General features: G+C 37.2%; 3 protein-coding genes across 3 annotated transcripts; 1 reads left to right on the top strand and 2 right to left on the bottom strand.

The window, feature by feature from the left end:
- The first annotated feature begins 418 nt into the window (after positions 1–418).
- LOC131306614 (uncharacterized protein C57A10.07) lies at positions 419–4,398 on the top strand. Its single transcript, XM_058332970.1, has 3 exons — positions 419–1,448; positions 3,115–3,239; positions 3,890–4,398. Exons 1-3 carry the CDS (start codon positions 854–856, stop codon positions 4,205–4,207), a joined length of 1,038 nt encoding a protein of 345 aa, XP_058188953.1. The 5' UTR covers positions 419–853; the 3' UTR covers positions 4,208–4,398.
- Positions 4,399–4,613: 215 nt separating this feature from the next.
- On the bottom strand, positions 4,614–7,996 carry LOC131306617 (pathogen-related protein-like). The gene is made up of 4 exons (XM_058332972.1): positions 7,783–7,996; positions 7,305–7,437; positions 6,911–7,212; positions 4,614–6,689 (listed from the first exon to the last, which is right to left on the bottom strand). The coding sequence occupies exons 1-4, from the start codon at positions 7,918–7,920 to the stop codon at positions 6,546–6,548; spliced, it is 717 nt and encodes a 238-aa protein (XP_058188955.1). The 5' UTR covers positions 7,921–7,996; the 3' UTR covers positions 4,614–6,545.
- Positions 7,997–10,184: 2,188 nt separating this feature from the next.
- Positions 10,185–12,195, bottom strand: LOC131306615 (pathogen-related protein-like). The gene is made up of 4 exons (XM_058332971.1): positions 11,772–12,195; positions 11,371–11,503; positions 10,975–11,276; positions 10,185–10,541 (listed from the first exon to the last, which is right to left on the bottom strand). Exons 1-4 carry the CDS (start codon positions 11,907–11,909, stop codon positions 10,398–10,400), a joined length of 717 nt encoding a protein of 238 aa, XP_058188954.1. The 5' UTR covers positions 11,910–12,195; the 3' UTR covers positions 10,185–10,397.
- Between the last annotated feature and the right edge of the window lie 5,224 nt (positions 12,196–17,419).

The following is a 17,419-nucleotide window of genomic DNA, read 5'->3' as shown; positions in this document are numbered from 1 at the left end:
AACCCTCGAAAAAATACTTCACATTTATAAACCGCTCGAATCGCACCATAGTAGACCCCACACTTTAACATGTGCAATTAGACTTTCTGTTTAGTAAATTCTAGACGGAAATTTGTCTCTCATAGATTTTTTATTTAACGGCAATTTTTTTATTATTAATCCTTAAAATTGTCTCTCATGGATGGAACTCTAATTTAATGATAACAACCAATAATTTCTAACTATTGTTTGATGGACTCCAATTTGAAATTCAACTTTTGCTTCCAATCTTAGCTTAAGAACTACTTAAATCAAGTAACTTAATTTCAAAGACTTTTTTTTCCTTCTTTATATTGTATTTAACCACATTTCATGGAACTTTTGGCCAATTCAACCCAAAATTTTTAGAAATTTTGGCGAAACACTAGCCAAATGGGCCACTAGTCTACTAGTCTTCGCTCCTCGGTCTTCACCATCGCCTACCCCAGTAAAAACCCTCTCTCTCTCTCTCTCTCTCTCTCTCTCTCCCACACACTCACACACATTGACCTTTCTCCCCTCCAAGTATTGCCACTGTCATGTGGTTTTCTTCCATGATCGCTGGGTTCTCTCTCTCTGGGGTTGCGCTTCATTTCCCCTCCAACTCACTGAACACAGTAAACTGTGATCCCATTGATTCCTCCCACTGGATTTTCCATCCGGGTACGCCGCACACTTCAATTTCAATCAGAAAGTTTTGATCTTTTCTCAAATTTCCCCTGATTTCCACCTGGGTTTTCTTCCCTGTCCCATTTGAACCTCATTACACATCAATCTATCCAAATCCCCACCTGGGTATGTCTAATTCCGTTCCTTTGGCTGAATACATTCCATTATGAGGAGTTTTTCATTTGGGTCAGTCAATTCAAAGCCCTTCCATTCTTACCCAAGGGGAGACTTTGATTTAGAATCCGGTACAATCAGAAGAACCAGAAAGCCCAAACAATCACTACTGCTTGATCCCATCAAGATGTTTAAATCTCTTGTAAACCTTGTCCATTACTACTACAAGTCGCACCCAAGATTTGTTGTCTTCATTTTGTTTTGTTTTGGGATCATAATGCTCACAATTCTAACCATTTACAAAAGCCAGTTCATGGGGATCAATAATTACAGGCAATATGATGTGCGTTCTGATACTGACCCATTTGCAAGGCTTAAGAATCTTGTGATGGTTGCTGGGCATTCAATTTATACTAGCAGTAGTTGTGGGAAAGTTGGGATGGAGGATTCTTGGTTTCTGGAGTCTTATCAGAAGCGTCCAGGGCAGGCAGCTACTTTTGTGGCACATATAAAGGAGGGAGTAGAAACTGCGGCCGTTGATGATGAGGCCTTGCTTTTGTTTAGCGGTGGTGAGACTAGGAAAGATGCCGGGCCTCGTAGCGAAGCACAGAGCTATTGGACTGTTGCTGAATCAGAAAGATGGTTTGGTGCGTTTTGTGTTTTTCTCACTTCTTGTTGCTGTTCTTGTCACGCTTTGTTTTTACTTAATATTTCGAAGATTATGCGTCCATCATTCTCAAGTGAAAGTTTCGCCCCAAAGTCCAAACTGAGGAAATAGGTTCTTGTAGCAAGCTTGATTATTTAGGACGGGTTTGTTTAGCTGAATGTTGTCATTGGTTTCAAAATGGTTAAATCTTGTTTCTTTTCTAAAACGCGTTTGGTTCCTCGTTGATATCCTAAAGTAGAAATGCAGAAATAGGAGATGCACGAAAAAAGCTGGACTTTATCACGAGTTGGACGAAGAAATCAGTCATTAACTGTAAATGTTACAAGATACATGTAAAAGTCTAGTTTGTGAGCTAGGTATGTGGTCGGTTTCAGTATCATATGCATTCATGCTGTATTTTTCGAATTGTTGATTGTAGAGCTGCACTAGAGCATAAAGTAAAGCTGCTGTGTCAATGACAACAGAAGAAAAAACTGATAGCTTGACCGAGTTGTACAGTTAACATAATGATATCCAACCTTTACTCGCTGTTAGATATAGCATTAACAATAACAATAATAAATTGCTACTACGCTGAGGTAGCTACCTTTGACTTGTCATGATCAGTAGAACATGGATAATGCAGAAGACCTTATCTTTCTCGAAAAAGTATATCTGGCTAGGTGGTGCAACAAGTGGTCGACGAGTTTTGGAGGGAAAAAGAAGTGATGAGAGATGTTTGTAATGACTAAATTATCACCAGCTAGCTGGGATGGAGTTGTGGTTGATAATTAGCTTCGGACTTTATTTATGTGGATATGTGCCTCTAGCTCAAGCAACTCTATTGTTATGTTCTTCGCTTTATTCCCTTCTTGGTTGCACGATTGTGTCATTTATGGTTGTAACCAAACATGGCTGTTCTTGTTGTTGATTACCTACCTGATTGTTGATCAGCATTTTGATAGCAAGGTGGCATGACGAGTTTTTGTTGGGAATGGTGATGGAGTGAGGATTGAATGGCTACTTTTGTGGTAGTTGTCTTGTTGAGATATCACTGATGGGGTGAACCTGGTGGTGCTTTGATGTGTTGCTAGGACTGATCATAGTGGTGGTGGTGTTGCTATATGAAGTTCTGATAGAATCAGAGAAAATATAGAAAGTGGCAGCATTTATTGCTAGTACGAGTCAGGGTTTTGATGGTGAGGTAGTTGGGTATTATTTCGCTTGTTATACCATTGGCAGTGGAAGTTTGCTGATAATCCTGGTTGTATGTGAAGGGAAGCAAAACTATTGTATTTAAAATGCTTTCGTAGTCTTGAGCCTATTCACTCAAAAGTTTCCATCACCACTAGCCCTTCTGTGCTTTTCTTGTAATTTTTCCTTCAAAGCTTCGACAAATACTTTTACAAATGCCAACAGTTCCTTTTAATACTCAAATTGTTTTAGCTGACTGGAAACAATGTCCTTATGGGCCAAGATGAGCTTACTGCGGCAATAGTTCTAGCACTGAGTGCGTAATTTTGGCTGCAGAAAATGAAATCTACTACATAACTGTCTCATCACTTTGTCACTACCATTTCATTAATGGATTCTCTGTTCTAATTTTATGTACTGTGTACAAGCTTAGTATCTTCCTATTTTGACGTTTCTGCTTTTTGTCTGTTTAGGCAAGCAAGAAAATGTGAGATGGAGGGCACTCACAGAAGAGCATGCCAGGGACAGTTTTGAGAATCTTCTTTTTAGTGTTTGCCGTTTCCGGGAGCTTACTGGAATATATCCTCATAATATAACTGTAAGATCACTCACTGTAGGGTTCCTCTTTCTTCTGTTAAGTCTGAAATGCTTTTATCAAATGAAAAAGAGAATACGTTTTTTTATTTCTTAATCAAGGATTTCAAATTAAAGGCAGGCAGGCACACAGTTTAAATGAACTACCCTGGAACCTATTATTAACTCGTTGCTCTGTAGTTCTTTTGTATGCATGTGTTATGTTCGAGAGCAACCCATAACATCTACGTTCGTTGTGTTTTCGAGGATCCTCTGTGTAAGTAATAAAATGAATTGTTACAGACCATTTCCAAAAGCTTGACAATATCTGCAAGCATTGTATTATGGCTCACCAATTATTCTGTATTTCCGAAAAGATTGAAGGTGACTGGGTTGTATGAATATCCTTGCTTTTTGATCTTTTATCCTTGCTTTTTTATTTAAGTAGCTTTTTTTTTAAAAACTCCACGATCTACAGTTCTTCATAGCTTCTATTTTTATCATTTCTCATGGTGCTGACTTTCATTATAGAAACCCATTTACTCAAACCTCCAGTTGAAAATCTCATCATCATTACCCTTGTGTGGTTTGTTTGTAACTTTGTATTCAATCGTGAGCGGAACTAAATTATCTCACAGTATGAAACTATGATTTTTTTGTTATTGTGGATGTCAGGTCGTAAGTTATGATTTCAAGGAGGAGAGATTTGTGCACTTGCACCGCTCCGCAATCCGTTTTCCAGAGGCTAGGTTCTTCTACTCGGGAACCCCAGCTTCACCAACCGCAAAGGAAGCAGCTATGAAAGGTGAAGCAATAGTGAGGGCTCAATTTCAAGCCGACCCGTATGGCTGCATAGGTTCGCTTCGCCGCAAGAAACTAGGGCGAAATCCTTTTCACCGGTCAGTCCCTTACCCTAATGGCTGTCCTGAAATCGAAGGGTTGTTCAGATATTGTGGTGCATCCCTCTATTCAGGTTCCCTCCCGTGGGCTTAGTATGTTTAAACTCCATGCTTTTTTTTTTCTCTTTACTGTATTGAATTTTGACTCATAAATAATTGTTAGAACTCTTAAACTAACAATACCCTTTAGATGCTTAACCCCACCATACAAAATCACTGTATTGTCTACAGCCAGATGAGTCAGAACTCATTTTTCTATGCACCGGTCACCATGTTATTTCTCTATTGGTTGAAGATCTATCACTTTGTTGTTGCATTCATTGTGGTAGAAGACAATATGCTTGAAGGGTTTGACCTGGTTATCGTCATTGCCAAGCCCACATAGGACCCTCGGGTGTACATGGATCAATCAAGTGAATTTGTAATGGGGGTGAAATTTAAACTGACAAAACCGAACCGACTGAAATAGTTGGCTCAGTTTGGTTTTGGGGATAGATTCGTTTTGGTTCGGTTTTGTTTTGTAAAACATTTTTTTTTTTTGGTTCGGGTTTGATTTTAAGGTTTCGTTGGTGTGGAGATGGCAGAACGTCAAGTTTGGACTGTGGAGAGAGAGAGAGAGAGAGATGACCGTCTGTCAGTCTGTATGGAACGATTTGGGAGAGAGAGAGAGAGAGAGAGATAAAGTGCAGCTAGGGTTAGTTTAGTGTGATAGATGAATGGACGTCTAGGATTAGAAGGGCTATGGACGGACTGCAATGATGGAATCAGGGATTCAGAATATGAGAATTCGGTTTGGTTCGGTTTTACCTCCCTAAAACCAAAACCGAACCGGGAAAAATATATTTTGCAAAACAAAACTGAACCAAACCGAATCTGTCCCCAAAACCAAACCGACTATTTTGGTTTTGTCGGTTTAAATTCCACCCCTACTTGGCTGAAACCTACATTTTTCTGGATTTCATTGGTATGTATTTCGTGAATATATACTACGTAATATATCAGGAAAACGAAGACGTGGAATCATTTTGATCTGTCACTCTATAACTGAATATGCTTATAGCTGTGATATAAAACCCTTTGGTTGCCGCAAAGCCTTGACTCTCAGTGAGAATTTTATGGAGGGTGAGATGTAATTGGATACTTGTAGCTTTACCCAAATGGGGATTTTGGGGGCTTTGCTTGTACAGCCCTTGGTCTGGCCAGATGTAACTTCTGGAGGTACGGGAGGGTGTACCCCCGCTGATGGGTATTTGGGAGGGTGATATCATTTTGTAATTCTGAATTCCTGCATGGTATTGGATACTTCATTAGTTAAATTCTTGAAGGTGATAGACGCAATTATGCTATGGATTCACGGTTGAATCACTGGTGTTGCCATCACCTGAAACCATATGCAGTATTTATAATGGAACTGCTGGACTTTATAGGATTGATCACTTGGGATCATATGATACTAGGAGTTGATTGTTTTCACATGCTAAATTGTGGTTGTTGAAGACAAGGGAATAGGACAGCATAAGTATTCATATTCGATACGTCTAACTCTAAACAGAAGCGCTACGTACTGTTAACGAGTATCTATATACGTTGATTGTATTTTGTGTTATATGAAATGCATGTATTGATACGTGATGTATGGTGATATACACATAAAGCAAACTCGGTGGTGTTGTATCCATTTGCAGGTGGTTGGTTTGGCTGCGTGTCAAATTTTCTTCAGAAAATGGAGAAATGATTGACGCCTAAACTTTAATAGACCTAACAAATCAGATAATATGTTTGCATTATATTCCCATAGTTTAGTCATTTCAAAGAAGCAATGATCCACTCCACTCCATTCACTGGGTAATGTCGATAAGGGAACAAATGGTGTGGAATTCTGTTCGCTCGTACTCTTGTTCTCCTAGTTGTGCTGATTTGACGCTTTAAATGGAGTTATATTTAAGGTGTTAATTTCCTATTCAGTGGAACAGTGTTCTAGTTTTGCAGGTGAAATAGAACATTACGGCTTGTTTGTTGGGGACTAATAGTGAAGGGATGGATAAATGAATAGGATATGTAATTCCATCTGCTGAAAAGTGAGGAGATCAGCAAAACCACAACTCCTGTGATCTTGACATCCCATGTTCGTGGGATAAAAAAATACGATGGATACTTAATCTAACCATAAATCTTTTTCTCATATACCGGATATGTAGTCCGGATGTATGATATTGCACAATCCGGTACTGCCAAATAAACATGGCCGTAGTGCTCTGTATAATGCTATGAACACAAGACACCATAACGTAAGGTACACACAATAAACAGAGATGAGAATGCCAATTGGTACATCCAAAATGTACTTAGATATGCCTTTATTTGTACCCATAAGCTTACCAAGGACCATTTGACTTATTGAACACAAGTTGCGGGGAGAACACACAGAACAACTATCCTGTGTTCTTCAAGAAAGGGCAGCTTGAAGACATCTCACTTGCAGAATCGTCACCGGCCTTGCCCTTCATAAGCCCTCCTAGCAACTCGCCGCGATCATAGAAGAACTCAACCCTCACAATCTTTGAATGTTCGTCCAACTGTATGGACATATATCAGAATCAGTTCCAGGTGAGTCCCAGTGATACACTAAAGTTAGAAACTCAAAATATACGAATAAAAAGACCCAATCGTACAATCGAATGTGCCAAAGACAGAGGACATGTGATTCAGGTGAAACCTCAACCCTATTATCAGATTTGAACTAGTTGAAATAGAAAAAGATGAAAAGGGTTTGTTTGATTATGGTGATGAATAATACCTCAAAAATGCTCATGCCATAGAATTCGACCATTTCACCGGTGGGAGCATTTCCTTTAAATGGACCCTCCATGAATGCCCAGTGCCTAAACTTGTACACGATCACTGGTGGACCCGAGTAGACTTGGAGAATCTCCAGCGCAAAACCACGAGGAAAAGCTGTCGTGAAAGCCTTGTGGGCTGAGTCTACAGTTTCTTCAGCCGGGTTGTAGCACCGGAACTTGTCCGGCAAAGAGGTTTGCAGCAGTGAGTTGTAACCTCCTCCAAGATTTCTTAACTCTTCCAGTGATATACCTTTCCTTCCTAATCAGAGTATACAATCAAATTTATTGCAGAGAAAACGTCATCTGAGAATGAATAAAAGTAAAGCAAATATATTAGTCTGTCTGGGTTACCATTGAGGCTAAGTCTATACTTCTTTGGATCAACTGTTTTGTAGTCATCAAAACAGGTCTTGTGGAATATCTCCATTTCCCATGTCTTCACAAGGTTTTGCACTTTTTCTTCCAGTGAACCTGGAGGCCATATCTACCAGATGCAGGGACAAGTAAATACACAAAATTGTGGCCAGGGTCCCAGGGATCCATCTTCTTCTTCTGTCTAAAAGACTAAAACAAAGTATTGAAAAAACACTACATCCTCCCGATGCATTTTTAACTATTTTACATACTTAAATTTCGATACTTCTAAATTTTAAGACACAGTTATGCCGCTGCGAATACATTTAGACAATTTAGATTTTGGGAAAAGGGTCTCATCGCATGTCTAATTTTGATGAGAGAGAGAGCAAGTGCACGCAGGCGCGCGCGCGCAAGAGAGAGAGAGAGAGAGAGAGAGAGGGGGGGGGGGGGGGGCGCATGAATTGCAGTATACCTTTGTTCTGCCTTCTTCAAAGAGCTTGTTTACAACATCATAGTTGGGAGGAGCACCATACCTCCACTGTGTGTTTCTCTCTTCCTCTCCGGACAAGTGAGACCTGTACTTGTCTCCCTCAACACTTGAAGCTGCCATTGTCTAACTGTAGCCAACATCAACTTTGTATTGTTGGAGTTATCTTTTAAAGCTCGATGAATCAAATATATAACCAAAATAAGCCTATCAGGACAAGAAGTAATTACGAGTATAATACTAAACCTGGTGAACAGTCCAAATAAAAATACTCCTATTAATTTGTAATCCCAGCTAAGCACTGACGCATGGACTCGAAAGTTGCCTGCTAACCACCAAGGATAGGCACGCTGGTCAAGGTCTGGAACTCGGGAGATTACTTTCTTAGGTCTTTGGTTCAAAACCTCTTAGATAGTATTATTAACTCTATTGGAGTCAGTCCATACGAGACTTTGTTCACTTTGTCCCGACCTTAGTCACATAATCTTTCAGTAGGACCTTGGTTCTGCTCAAAATTTTCGTTTTGCGCTTTTACTCTCAATTCTCGCTTTCATAAATTTTAGTTGTTGGGATACTTTTCACGCTTGCACTCGCGTTCCCGTTTAATGCACGTGCATCATGTGACTTAGGTCCCGAATGTAAATGGAGCCCCCACTATTGGATGGAGGGGTTTCTCCCTAGGATTTTAGAGATGTGAGTAAACTTGATCAAACACCTGAGTTAAAAAGGAAAACAAATATTGATTGCTTTTGAACCGAATCCTGCCTACGTATATTTTTAACGGAACTCAACCTGCCCATTATGCAGTTGGTGCATGTGTTTGGTTGCATCATATTTTGGCATCAGATTTTGTGTTGATTGCGACGGAAAATGAAGAAATGGGTGGCACCTAAATATTTTTTTTATCAGCAAATACAGGTTCTCATATCATTACAAAACAAAAACCATGTAGTAATACACCAGGGAGCATCATGCACAGACGGAGTGCTCAAATTCTACAGTTCGGAGTTTTTTTAAAATTCCAAAAGATAGTATGATTGTAGCACCTAAAATTGATCACATCTAAACAAAAAAGATACTGGGTGGAAAGAGAAATAGGGTAATGATTGGAGAGTAGGTAATGATTGGAGAGAGATAGAGAGAGATGATAAAGTAATAATTGAAAAAATAGAATAATGATTGGAGAAAGAAGTAGAATAATAATTGAAAAACAAAACTAAAACAAAACTAAATTGGCAAACGAACACTACCAGTATGATTGGAGCTTATTTCAATGATTTCCTTGTGGGCAGAAAGTTATGATGCTGGAAATGGGAGCCCCAGTCCTCAGAACCCAAATATCTCTATACCTCTGTTCCTATGTATTTCCGGCAGTTGATCATGTTAAATTTTTTACATCCCATAAATGTTTCAAATAATCCAATAGCCAAAAACACACCAGTACATGGGTACACCGAATTTCCAACACAGAGGATGAGACGGAACTTGTTTTTCTATGCACCAGTCACCATGTTATTTCTCTCTTGGTTTTAAGATTTATCACTTTTTTTGTGCACTCCTTGTGGTTGAAGACAATATGCTTGAAGGGTTTGATCTGGTTATCGTCATTGCCAAGCCGGCAAGCCCACATAAGACCCTCAGGGTGAACATGAATCAATCAAGTGAATTTCGTAATATGCTTGGCTGACACGAGGAAAAAGAAGACCTGGAATGATCAGTTTGATCTGTCACTCTATTACCGAAGATGCTTATAGTATATAGCTGTGATATAAAACCCGTAGGTAGTTTGGTTGGAGCAAAAGCCTTCAGGCTCTCAACGAGTGACTAGGGAGTTGCCTGTTTTCAAATGCTAAAAATGTGGTGGTTGAAGACAGGAAGGGATCATAGGACCAGCATAAGCATTTATATTCAATATGTCAAAGCAGAAAGCGTCACTTACTGTTAGTATGTATCTTTATGTTGAATGTGTATTGCGATATATGTAATGCATGTATTGATGCGCGAAAATAGATGATGATAGAGAAATGATTGGCACCTAAACTTTGTTAGACCTAACAAATCAGATACCATGCATGGTTGTATTATATTCCCACTGTTTAGTCATTTCAAAGAAGCAATGATCCATTCCATTCACTTGCTAACGCCGATAAGAGAACAAATGGAGTGGATGTCTGTTCACTCGTACAGTCGTACTCTTGTTCACTTAGTTGTGCTGATTTGAAGCTTTATAATTTAAGGTGTTAAATTTCCTATTCAGTGGAACAGTACTGTCTGTCCTAGTTCTGCATGTTCCGAAAACAGAATGTTACGGGCTTACGGCTAGTTTGTTTGAAGGGACTAAGTAGTTATGTGATGGATAAATGCATGGGATATGTTACTCCATCAGCTGAAAAGTGAAGAGATCAATAAAACCACAACTCCCAATTGGTACATCCAAATTATAGCCATATATGCCTTTATTTGTACCCTTAAGTACTAACAAGGACCATTTAACTTATTGGACACAGACAGAGGGAAGAACCAGCATCTAAAAGTATAGATTACGCCCACATAAAGACTGAGATTGTTCCTTTTAAGTCTTAGAGCCACACACATAACAACTACCCTGTGTTCTTCAAGAAAGGGCAGCTTGAAGATATCTCACTTGCGGAATCCTCGCAGACCTTGCCCTTCACAAGCCTTCCAAGCAACTCGCCACGATCGTAGAAGAACTCAACCCTCACGATCTTCGACTGTTCGTCCAACTGTATAGACAGATATTCAGAGTCAATTTCATGGGAGTGAGAGTCCCAGTGACACTAAAATTGGAATCTCGAATGTAAAAAGACATAGTTTTTAGTTTTAGTTCGGTTAACAACTTAGTTTTAGTTTTCAATCATTACTCTATTTCTTTCTCCAATCATTATCTTATTTCTCCAATTATTACTTTCTCATCTCTCTCTATCTCTCTCCAATCATTACCCATATCTTCAATCATTACTCTATTTCACTCTCCACCTATTACCAAAACTAAACTAAACTGCCAACCAAACACAACCTAATCGTTCAGTTGAATGTGCTTTGGGACTTGAGGACATGTGATTTGGAGACAACCTCAACTCTATTAGCAGATTTGAACTAGTTGAAATAGAAAAGGATGATAAGGGTTTGTTTGATTATGGTGATGAATATTCATACCTCAAAAACGCTCATGCCATAGAATTCGACCATTTCGCCGGTGGGAGCATGTCCTTTGAAAGGACCCTCCATGAATGCCCAGTGCCTGAACTTGTACACGATCACTGGTGGACCCGAGTAGACTTGGAGAATCTCCAGAGCAAAACCGCGAGGAAAAGCTGTCGTGAAAGCCTTGTGGGCCGAGTCTACAGTTTCTTCAGCCGGGTTGTAGCACCGGAACTTGTCCGGCAAAGAGGTTTGCAGCAGAAAATTGTAACCTCCTCCAAGCTTTCTTTTCTCTTCTAGTGTTATACCTTCCCTTCCTAATCAGAGTATGCAATCAAATTTATTGCAGAGAAAACCTCATCTTAGAATGGAAAAAAAGCAAGGAAACACTCTTAAGTGTGTTTGGGTTACCATTGAGGCTAAATCTGTACTTCTTTGGATCGACTGTTTTGTAGTCATCAAAACAGGTCTTGTTGAATATCTCCATTTCCCATGTCTTCACAAGGTTCTGCACTTTTTCTTCAACTGAACCCGGAGGCCATATCTACCACATGTAGGGACGAACTAGTAAGTAGATGCGCAAAATTGTGGCCAGGGATATATATATATCGAGCATTGAAAAAACTTTGTCCCCTTGTCTCGATACACTTTTAACTATTTTACCCACTTAAATCTTGGTAATTTGAAATTTTAAGACACAGTAATGTCATGTGGTTGCGAATACATTTAAACAATATAGATTTTGGGAAAAAGGGTCTCATCTCATGTCTAATTTTGATGAGAGAGAGAGAGAGAGAGAGAGAGAGAGATACCTTTGTTCTGCCTTCTTCAAAGAGCTTGTTTGCAACATCATAATTGGGAGGAGCACCATACCTCCACTGTGTGTTTCTCTCTCCCTCTCCTGACAAGTAAGACCTGTACTTGTCTCCCTCATTAATTGGAGCTGCCATTATCTAAATGCAGACAAGAGCAACTTCGTATTGTTGGACTATCTTTTAAAGATCGATGAATCAAATATATATAGGCTAACCAAAATAAGCCTATCAGGACAAGAAGTAGTAATTTCCAGTAAAATACTAAACGTAGTCATCAATCCAGACACAAATGTCAATTTTGCTTTGTACTCCCAGCTAAGCACAGACGTATGGACTTTGTTCACTTGCTTCTGCTTTCGATTCTCGATTTGCGTTTGTGCTTTGCCGGGACACCCTGGATTAAAAAAGAAGAAAGAAAATTGACCGGAACGGAAACTTGCTTGTGTATATTGTATATTATTGTTAATGATGGAACTCAACCTGCCGGCATGGTGTGTTTGGTTGCGTCAGAGTTTGTTTGATTACGACAGAAATGGAGAAATGAGTGGCACCTAATTAAAATTGATCAGATTTAAGTTCCGTTGAGGGATTTTTGGGTTTTTTTCTTACTAATTTTTTTTCGCATTTGTTTGTTTTTTGCGACAATCTTTTTACCTCTATTGATTCGTCTCGATAAGAAAAATCGGATAAGTAAATTTTTTTACTTTTACCCAAATATTTTTTTGTAACATCCAAGATAAAACCCAAAAAGCCGACTTTTGTAATTTCCTCGTGGACAGAAAGTTATGGTGCTGGAAATAGGTGCAACTCTATTTGTTTTTGTTGTCTTTCTATTACTTCGTAATATTAGAATAGTTAGATTAAATATCCTTGAAGTCCAATCTTATCACTTCGGAGTTAATCTAATCAAAAGGAACGAAAGAACCTTTCTAAGGACTCGGATCTACTGTCCAAGTTTCGCTGTCCTATCCCTCTGTCTCTGTCTTCTCCGGCTGTCACGTTGCCCACTCTGACTCTCTTTAACTCCATTAGTTCAATCTCATTCCGTTCCCTTTTATTAGTTTCCTAGCTTAAATGAATCTGACTTCTTTACCACCTGTCATCCCAAGAAACAATATTTGTTCAAGTGCAGTAGTAAAACTACACTTCGGCACTTGTTTTTAAAAAAAAAAAAAAAATCCTAATGAGTATTTGGGTGGTTTTGGCCAAAAAAATGAGCTTTTTGGTTTTATTCATTTTTTTTTTTGTATTTGTTAATTTTGCGTCAAACTTTTGTGATTTATTGATTCATCTTATCGAGAGGAATCAGGAAAGTAGATTTTTTTTTAAACTCATAATTTCTTTAAAAGACAAAAATAAGTCAAAAAGACTGGCTGCGTTATTTTAAACTTATAAGTCTAAAATTTATTTTGATATTTTTTACTTTTCGCAAGTTTTTGTTTAGTTTTTCGTTGTAATTTTTGGAATTAACCATTCCTCTCGTCGAGACGAATCGAAAAAGTATAGAACTATGGACCGATATTGAAAGAATTCAAATAAAACGGCAATTTAGACAAATAAGACAATCGTTTTAATACTCTTTTCGTCTTTAGTAAACCTTTTTTTTGCTTTCTGTTATAATTTTATACTTTTTAGACCCTTCTTGTTGAGATGGATGATTAATCCAAAAAATATCAAGCGAATCTAACAAAAATTCTGAAAAGAAAAACAAAACACACAAAATGAAGAAGAAAATTAAGTTAAAAAGAATGCACCCTCAATTTGAATAAAGATAAAAAAAAATTACTTAACTTATTAAACCAAAATTTTACGAAACCACCCAAATACTCATTAGGATTTTTTTTTTATTTTTAAAAAAACAAGTGCCGAAGTGTAGTTTTACTACTGCACTTGAACAAATATTGTTTCTTGGGATGACATGTTGTAAAGAAAGAGGTCAAATTCATTTAAGTTAGGAAACGAATAAAAGGGAACGGAATGGGGTTGAACTAACGGAGTTGAAGAAAAAGTTGAAGAGAATTGGAGTGGACAACGTGGCAGCTGGAGAAAGCTGGGACAGAGGGGTAGGACAGGGAAACTTGGACAAACTTGGACAGAGGATCCGAGTCCCCTTTCTAAACATTGTTAATGCAAAGCTTTATTGACTACAGAGGTTTGGTTTTAGTTTTTTATTTTCAAACTTTCTTGGAAAAAAAAAAAAATTCTGAATGACTCCGCCAAAACGAATCGCAATTGCCGGACATGTTCCAAAATGTATAAGAGCATCTCCAACCCATGCTTTATTCCTCCATTTGAGAGTATGGAACTCCTCCAACCCATCCTTTCAAGCCTCCTCTATTTGAGAGGATGGGAGAAAATATGGAGGATCTCCTCTAAAATCACTTTATGAATAAATAGAGGGTTTGTGGTTGGAGCAAATAGGAATAGTGATTTCCTCTAAAATCGCTCTATAAATAAAATAAAGTATTTGAATACTCTCAAATAGAGTATTAAATTGAAGATGCTCTAAGAGAAATGACCTTAGCCCTTTCACTTGTTTAATAATAATACCGATGGAATAGGCGGTGTTGTACCGTGAACAGCGGTAATCTTTGTGATTAGTGCTCTCAATTTGTTTCAACGTAAATTTTTTTTTTTTTTTTTTTGTTTGAATAGAAAACATCATCGGATACTTCAAAAGGTCAAAAATAGTTTAAAGTGAAGATCATCTTTGAGGTTTTTTTGGAACTTATGTGGCCACATTGCCTACATAGTCCTCATCGGAAATTCTAATCGCACAGAAGATTTGCAGGAAACCATGGAAAGAAAAAAGCGTTTGGGTCTATTCTGGGTCCTACAAAAATTTAGAAAAATATTCATAAATTTTTTAATATTATTTTATGGGGCCTTGTAAAAAATATCCATAAATTTTCATTATTTTATTTTTTAGCTGCTTTGAAGGTTTGTGCATTTAAATAGTTTTGTGTTTTATTGGATGGAAAACAGTTCTAATTTCATACGCTTTCAACCAGCACCTTTATTTTTTTTAATGGTGGGTATGTGAAAGATATCGGAAGATTAAAGTTCGAAAAATGGAAAAGATAAGTATGAAATATGAACTACTGGAGTTTGTGTGGCTGGACTCTTTGCAAATTAGGTCAAAAGGGAAAAATCCATCAGTTGCCGTTGGAGGAAAAACATTGTGAAAACACCCCTCCATGTGTTTGCATCCACAAAAAAATCTCCTAAGCTGACCAAGTTGTCAGAAAAAACCGCCAAAACGTCTCGTTTCTTTGAATCTTCCTCTCACGTGCAATCGTGATCAGCCCAGTGGTTAATTTTAGGACCAAGTGTTTAAGTATTGCAGCTACGCAAGAAACTTGAAATCATTCTAGTGTTGGAGCTGCAGCCTTTCGAGTGAATCAGCATAAACAAAAAAACTCCAATCAACTCCCGATCAAACAACACCGCCTTCACGGTTGAAAACGATTCCGAGCCTCAAGCCGAGGTGCAAAATTAAGCCAAAAGCGGTTGGAATGGTTATTTATAGAGAAACAAAAAGAGAATGATCAGTTGAATTTTCTTTTTCAATTACCATTACGCTGCTAAAAGTGCTAAATTTTTGATATTTTCAAGAGAAAAAAAAAACTGACCAAAATTTGTAATTTTTAACTTTTTCCGATTTCTCCTCAAACCAAGAATTCACAAAAATTTCAGTACTTATTATCCATTTTACAAGACATGCCATTTTCTTATAATACATCACATTAAATTTAAGAAATAAATACTTATTTCTCTTGAGAGCTAGTAATATTCCTCGGCGAAGGAGAAAATGTTCTTATTTGTAATTTTTGAGCTTAAAAATAATAGGCTTACTAAAATAAAAAAATATACCATATATATCTTGCTTAATAGATCTCAACAAGATCTATCAAATCCTGTAAAACTTATTGAAAAAATTATTTTCATAAATCTATTATTTTTAAACTTAAAAATATATCCTTATTTTTTACATACTTATTTTAGAATGTAAAACAGGCCTGACACAATCACACATTATCTAGTTCAAGTACTTATTCAATGGGTCTTGGGTCCAAAAAAAATTTCAGTGCCGAGCAGGTACCATGTGGTGTCTGCTCACACATTCAAACCGTCCATTTTATAGATTTAGAGAGAGAAAAAGAGAAAGAAAGTGTGTTAAGATGAAAAGAAATAGAGGATTTCAATCCGAAATATCCAAAAATATATCGGACGACTTAGATATACCGAGTGAATACCACATGAAATAACCGCTTGGCATTGAAAAATCTCTCCTTGGGCCCTAGCACTCTTTATACACCCGCGCTTTGGCACTAAAAAATCTCTCCTCGGGCCCTAGCACACTTTGCCAAACATATTGTTGTAGAGCCCATACTCTCGATGTTCAGTCTTGGGCCCCACACTCTTTGCCTATTTGTGGGTCCCGCGCTCCCGATGTTGTATTGTTCCTAAGCTCCGTTCCGAAAAGAAAAATAAGTACTTATTTTTTAAAAAGACAATTTCAAGCTTAAAAATTATGTGTTTAAGCAAATAATTTTTTTATCAATATGAATCTGATTTAATAAATCTCATTAAGATCTTTAATATGGTAAAAAAAAATTAAAAAATTAATTTTTATTTACATTATTTTTGATTTTAAAAATATAAAATAAGTACTTATTTTTTTAAAAAATGTACTGAAACGGGACCCTAGTCTCGCGAGTTCAACAGAACATAAGTGTGTTGACTAATTTAAATTATTGAAGTAATGTGCATTCTTTTAGACTTAATTTAAATTTAACTTACATTTAAAAAATTTATCCTTATTTAAATTTTTTTTCATTTTTAAATTTTGTGCCAAAATTTTTTAAATTATTATTTAATTTGTCTCAAATAGAGAAATTGAAAAATATTTTTTTTATTTTTATTCATGTATTTTGAAAAATAACTAATTTTAAAATAATATTTTTGGCTAAAAAGTGATTATTTCGTAAAATACTTGAATAAAGTGTCAAAATTTTATTTTTTCGATTCCTGTACAAAACTTAAAAATACAAAAAAAAATTCAAATAAGAACAAATTTTCAAATTTAAGTTAAAGTTTTAAGTTAATTCTAAAAGAATGCAATAGAACAAGATAATGCTTAAATCTTCATTAAATCTTTCATTGACAAGGTAACATCTTTCCATTGTCTTTTCCAATCCAACGATTCCTCCACAAATCCCATTCTTTTCGAAGCCAAAAAATGGCCATTCTGGATTAACGGGTGAGGGTGGCCCAAAGCTGAATAAATCTGCACTGCTTTTGAAAGGAGATGGCTTTAGAAAAATACTACTCAGTATGCAACAAATTCACCCCAAGAAAAAATGAGTTGAGCTGAGTTAATTAATTCACCCCAACCCCAAGATAATTATAAGTGAAAAATAAATGAGGAAATGGGGATTGGGGAGGGAAACCATCAGAAACCAAAAGATTATCCCCAAAAGCTTTATGAAGCTGTGCGGTCCGCATCATGGTTTTTGGTCAATCAAATGACCACATCACTTGGCTCCCCCCCAAAGCACACACAGAAAACTAAAAAAGCAGAAAGATAAAACCTTTGAGCAAAACAGAACTGAATTAGTAAGATCGAAGAAATTGATGGATGG

Source organism: Rhododendron vialii, chromosome 11a (genome assembly GCF_030253575.1).
Source record: "Rhododendron vialii isolate Sample 1 chromosome 11a, ASM3025357v1".
In the NCBI taxonomy this organism is placed as follows: domain Eukaryota; kingdom Viridiplantae; phylum Streptophyta; class Magnoliopsida; order Ericales; family Ericaceae; genus Rhododendron; species Rhododendron vialii.
Note: the sequence above shows the minus strand (reverse complement) of the source record. Positions and strands in the feature narration are given on the sequence as shown.

Coding starts and splice junctions, on each gene's coding strand:
- LOC131306614 (XM_058332970.1), top strand. CDS start 854: ATGAGGAGTTTTTCATTTGGGTCAGTCAATTCAAAGCCCTTCCATTCT. Junction 1,449..3,114: donor TGAATCAGAAAGATGGTTTG/GTGCGTTTTGTG, acceptor TTGTCTGTTTAG/GCAAGCAAGAAAATGTGAGA. Junction 3,240..3,889: donor TATATCCTCATAATATAACT/GTAAGATCACTC, acceptor TGTGGATGTCAG/GTCGTAAGTTATGATTTCAA.
- LOC131306615 (XM_058332971.1), bottom strand. CDS start 11,909: ATGGCAGCTCCAATTAATGAGGGAGACAAGTACAGGTCTTACTTGTCA. Junction 11,277..11,370: donor GTACAGATTTAGCCTCAATG/GTAACCCAAACA, acceptor TACTCTGATTAG/GAAGGGAAGGTATAACACTA. Junction 10,542..10,974: donor ATGGCATGAGCGTTTTTGAG/GTATGAATATTC, acceptor CTGTCTATACAG/TTGGACGAACAGTCGAAGAT.
- LOC131306617 (XM_058332972.1), bottom strand. CDS start 7,920: ATGGCAGCTTCAAGTGTTGAGGGAGACAAGTACAGGTCTCACTTGTCC. Junction 7,438..7,782: donor TTGAAGAAGGCAGAACAAAG/GTATACTGCAAT, acceptor TGCATCTGGTAG/ATATGGCCTCCAGGTTCACT. Junction 6,690..6,910: donor ATGGCATGAGCATTTTTGAG/GTATTATTCATC, acceptor ATGTCCATACAG/TTGGACGAACATTCAAAGAT.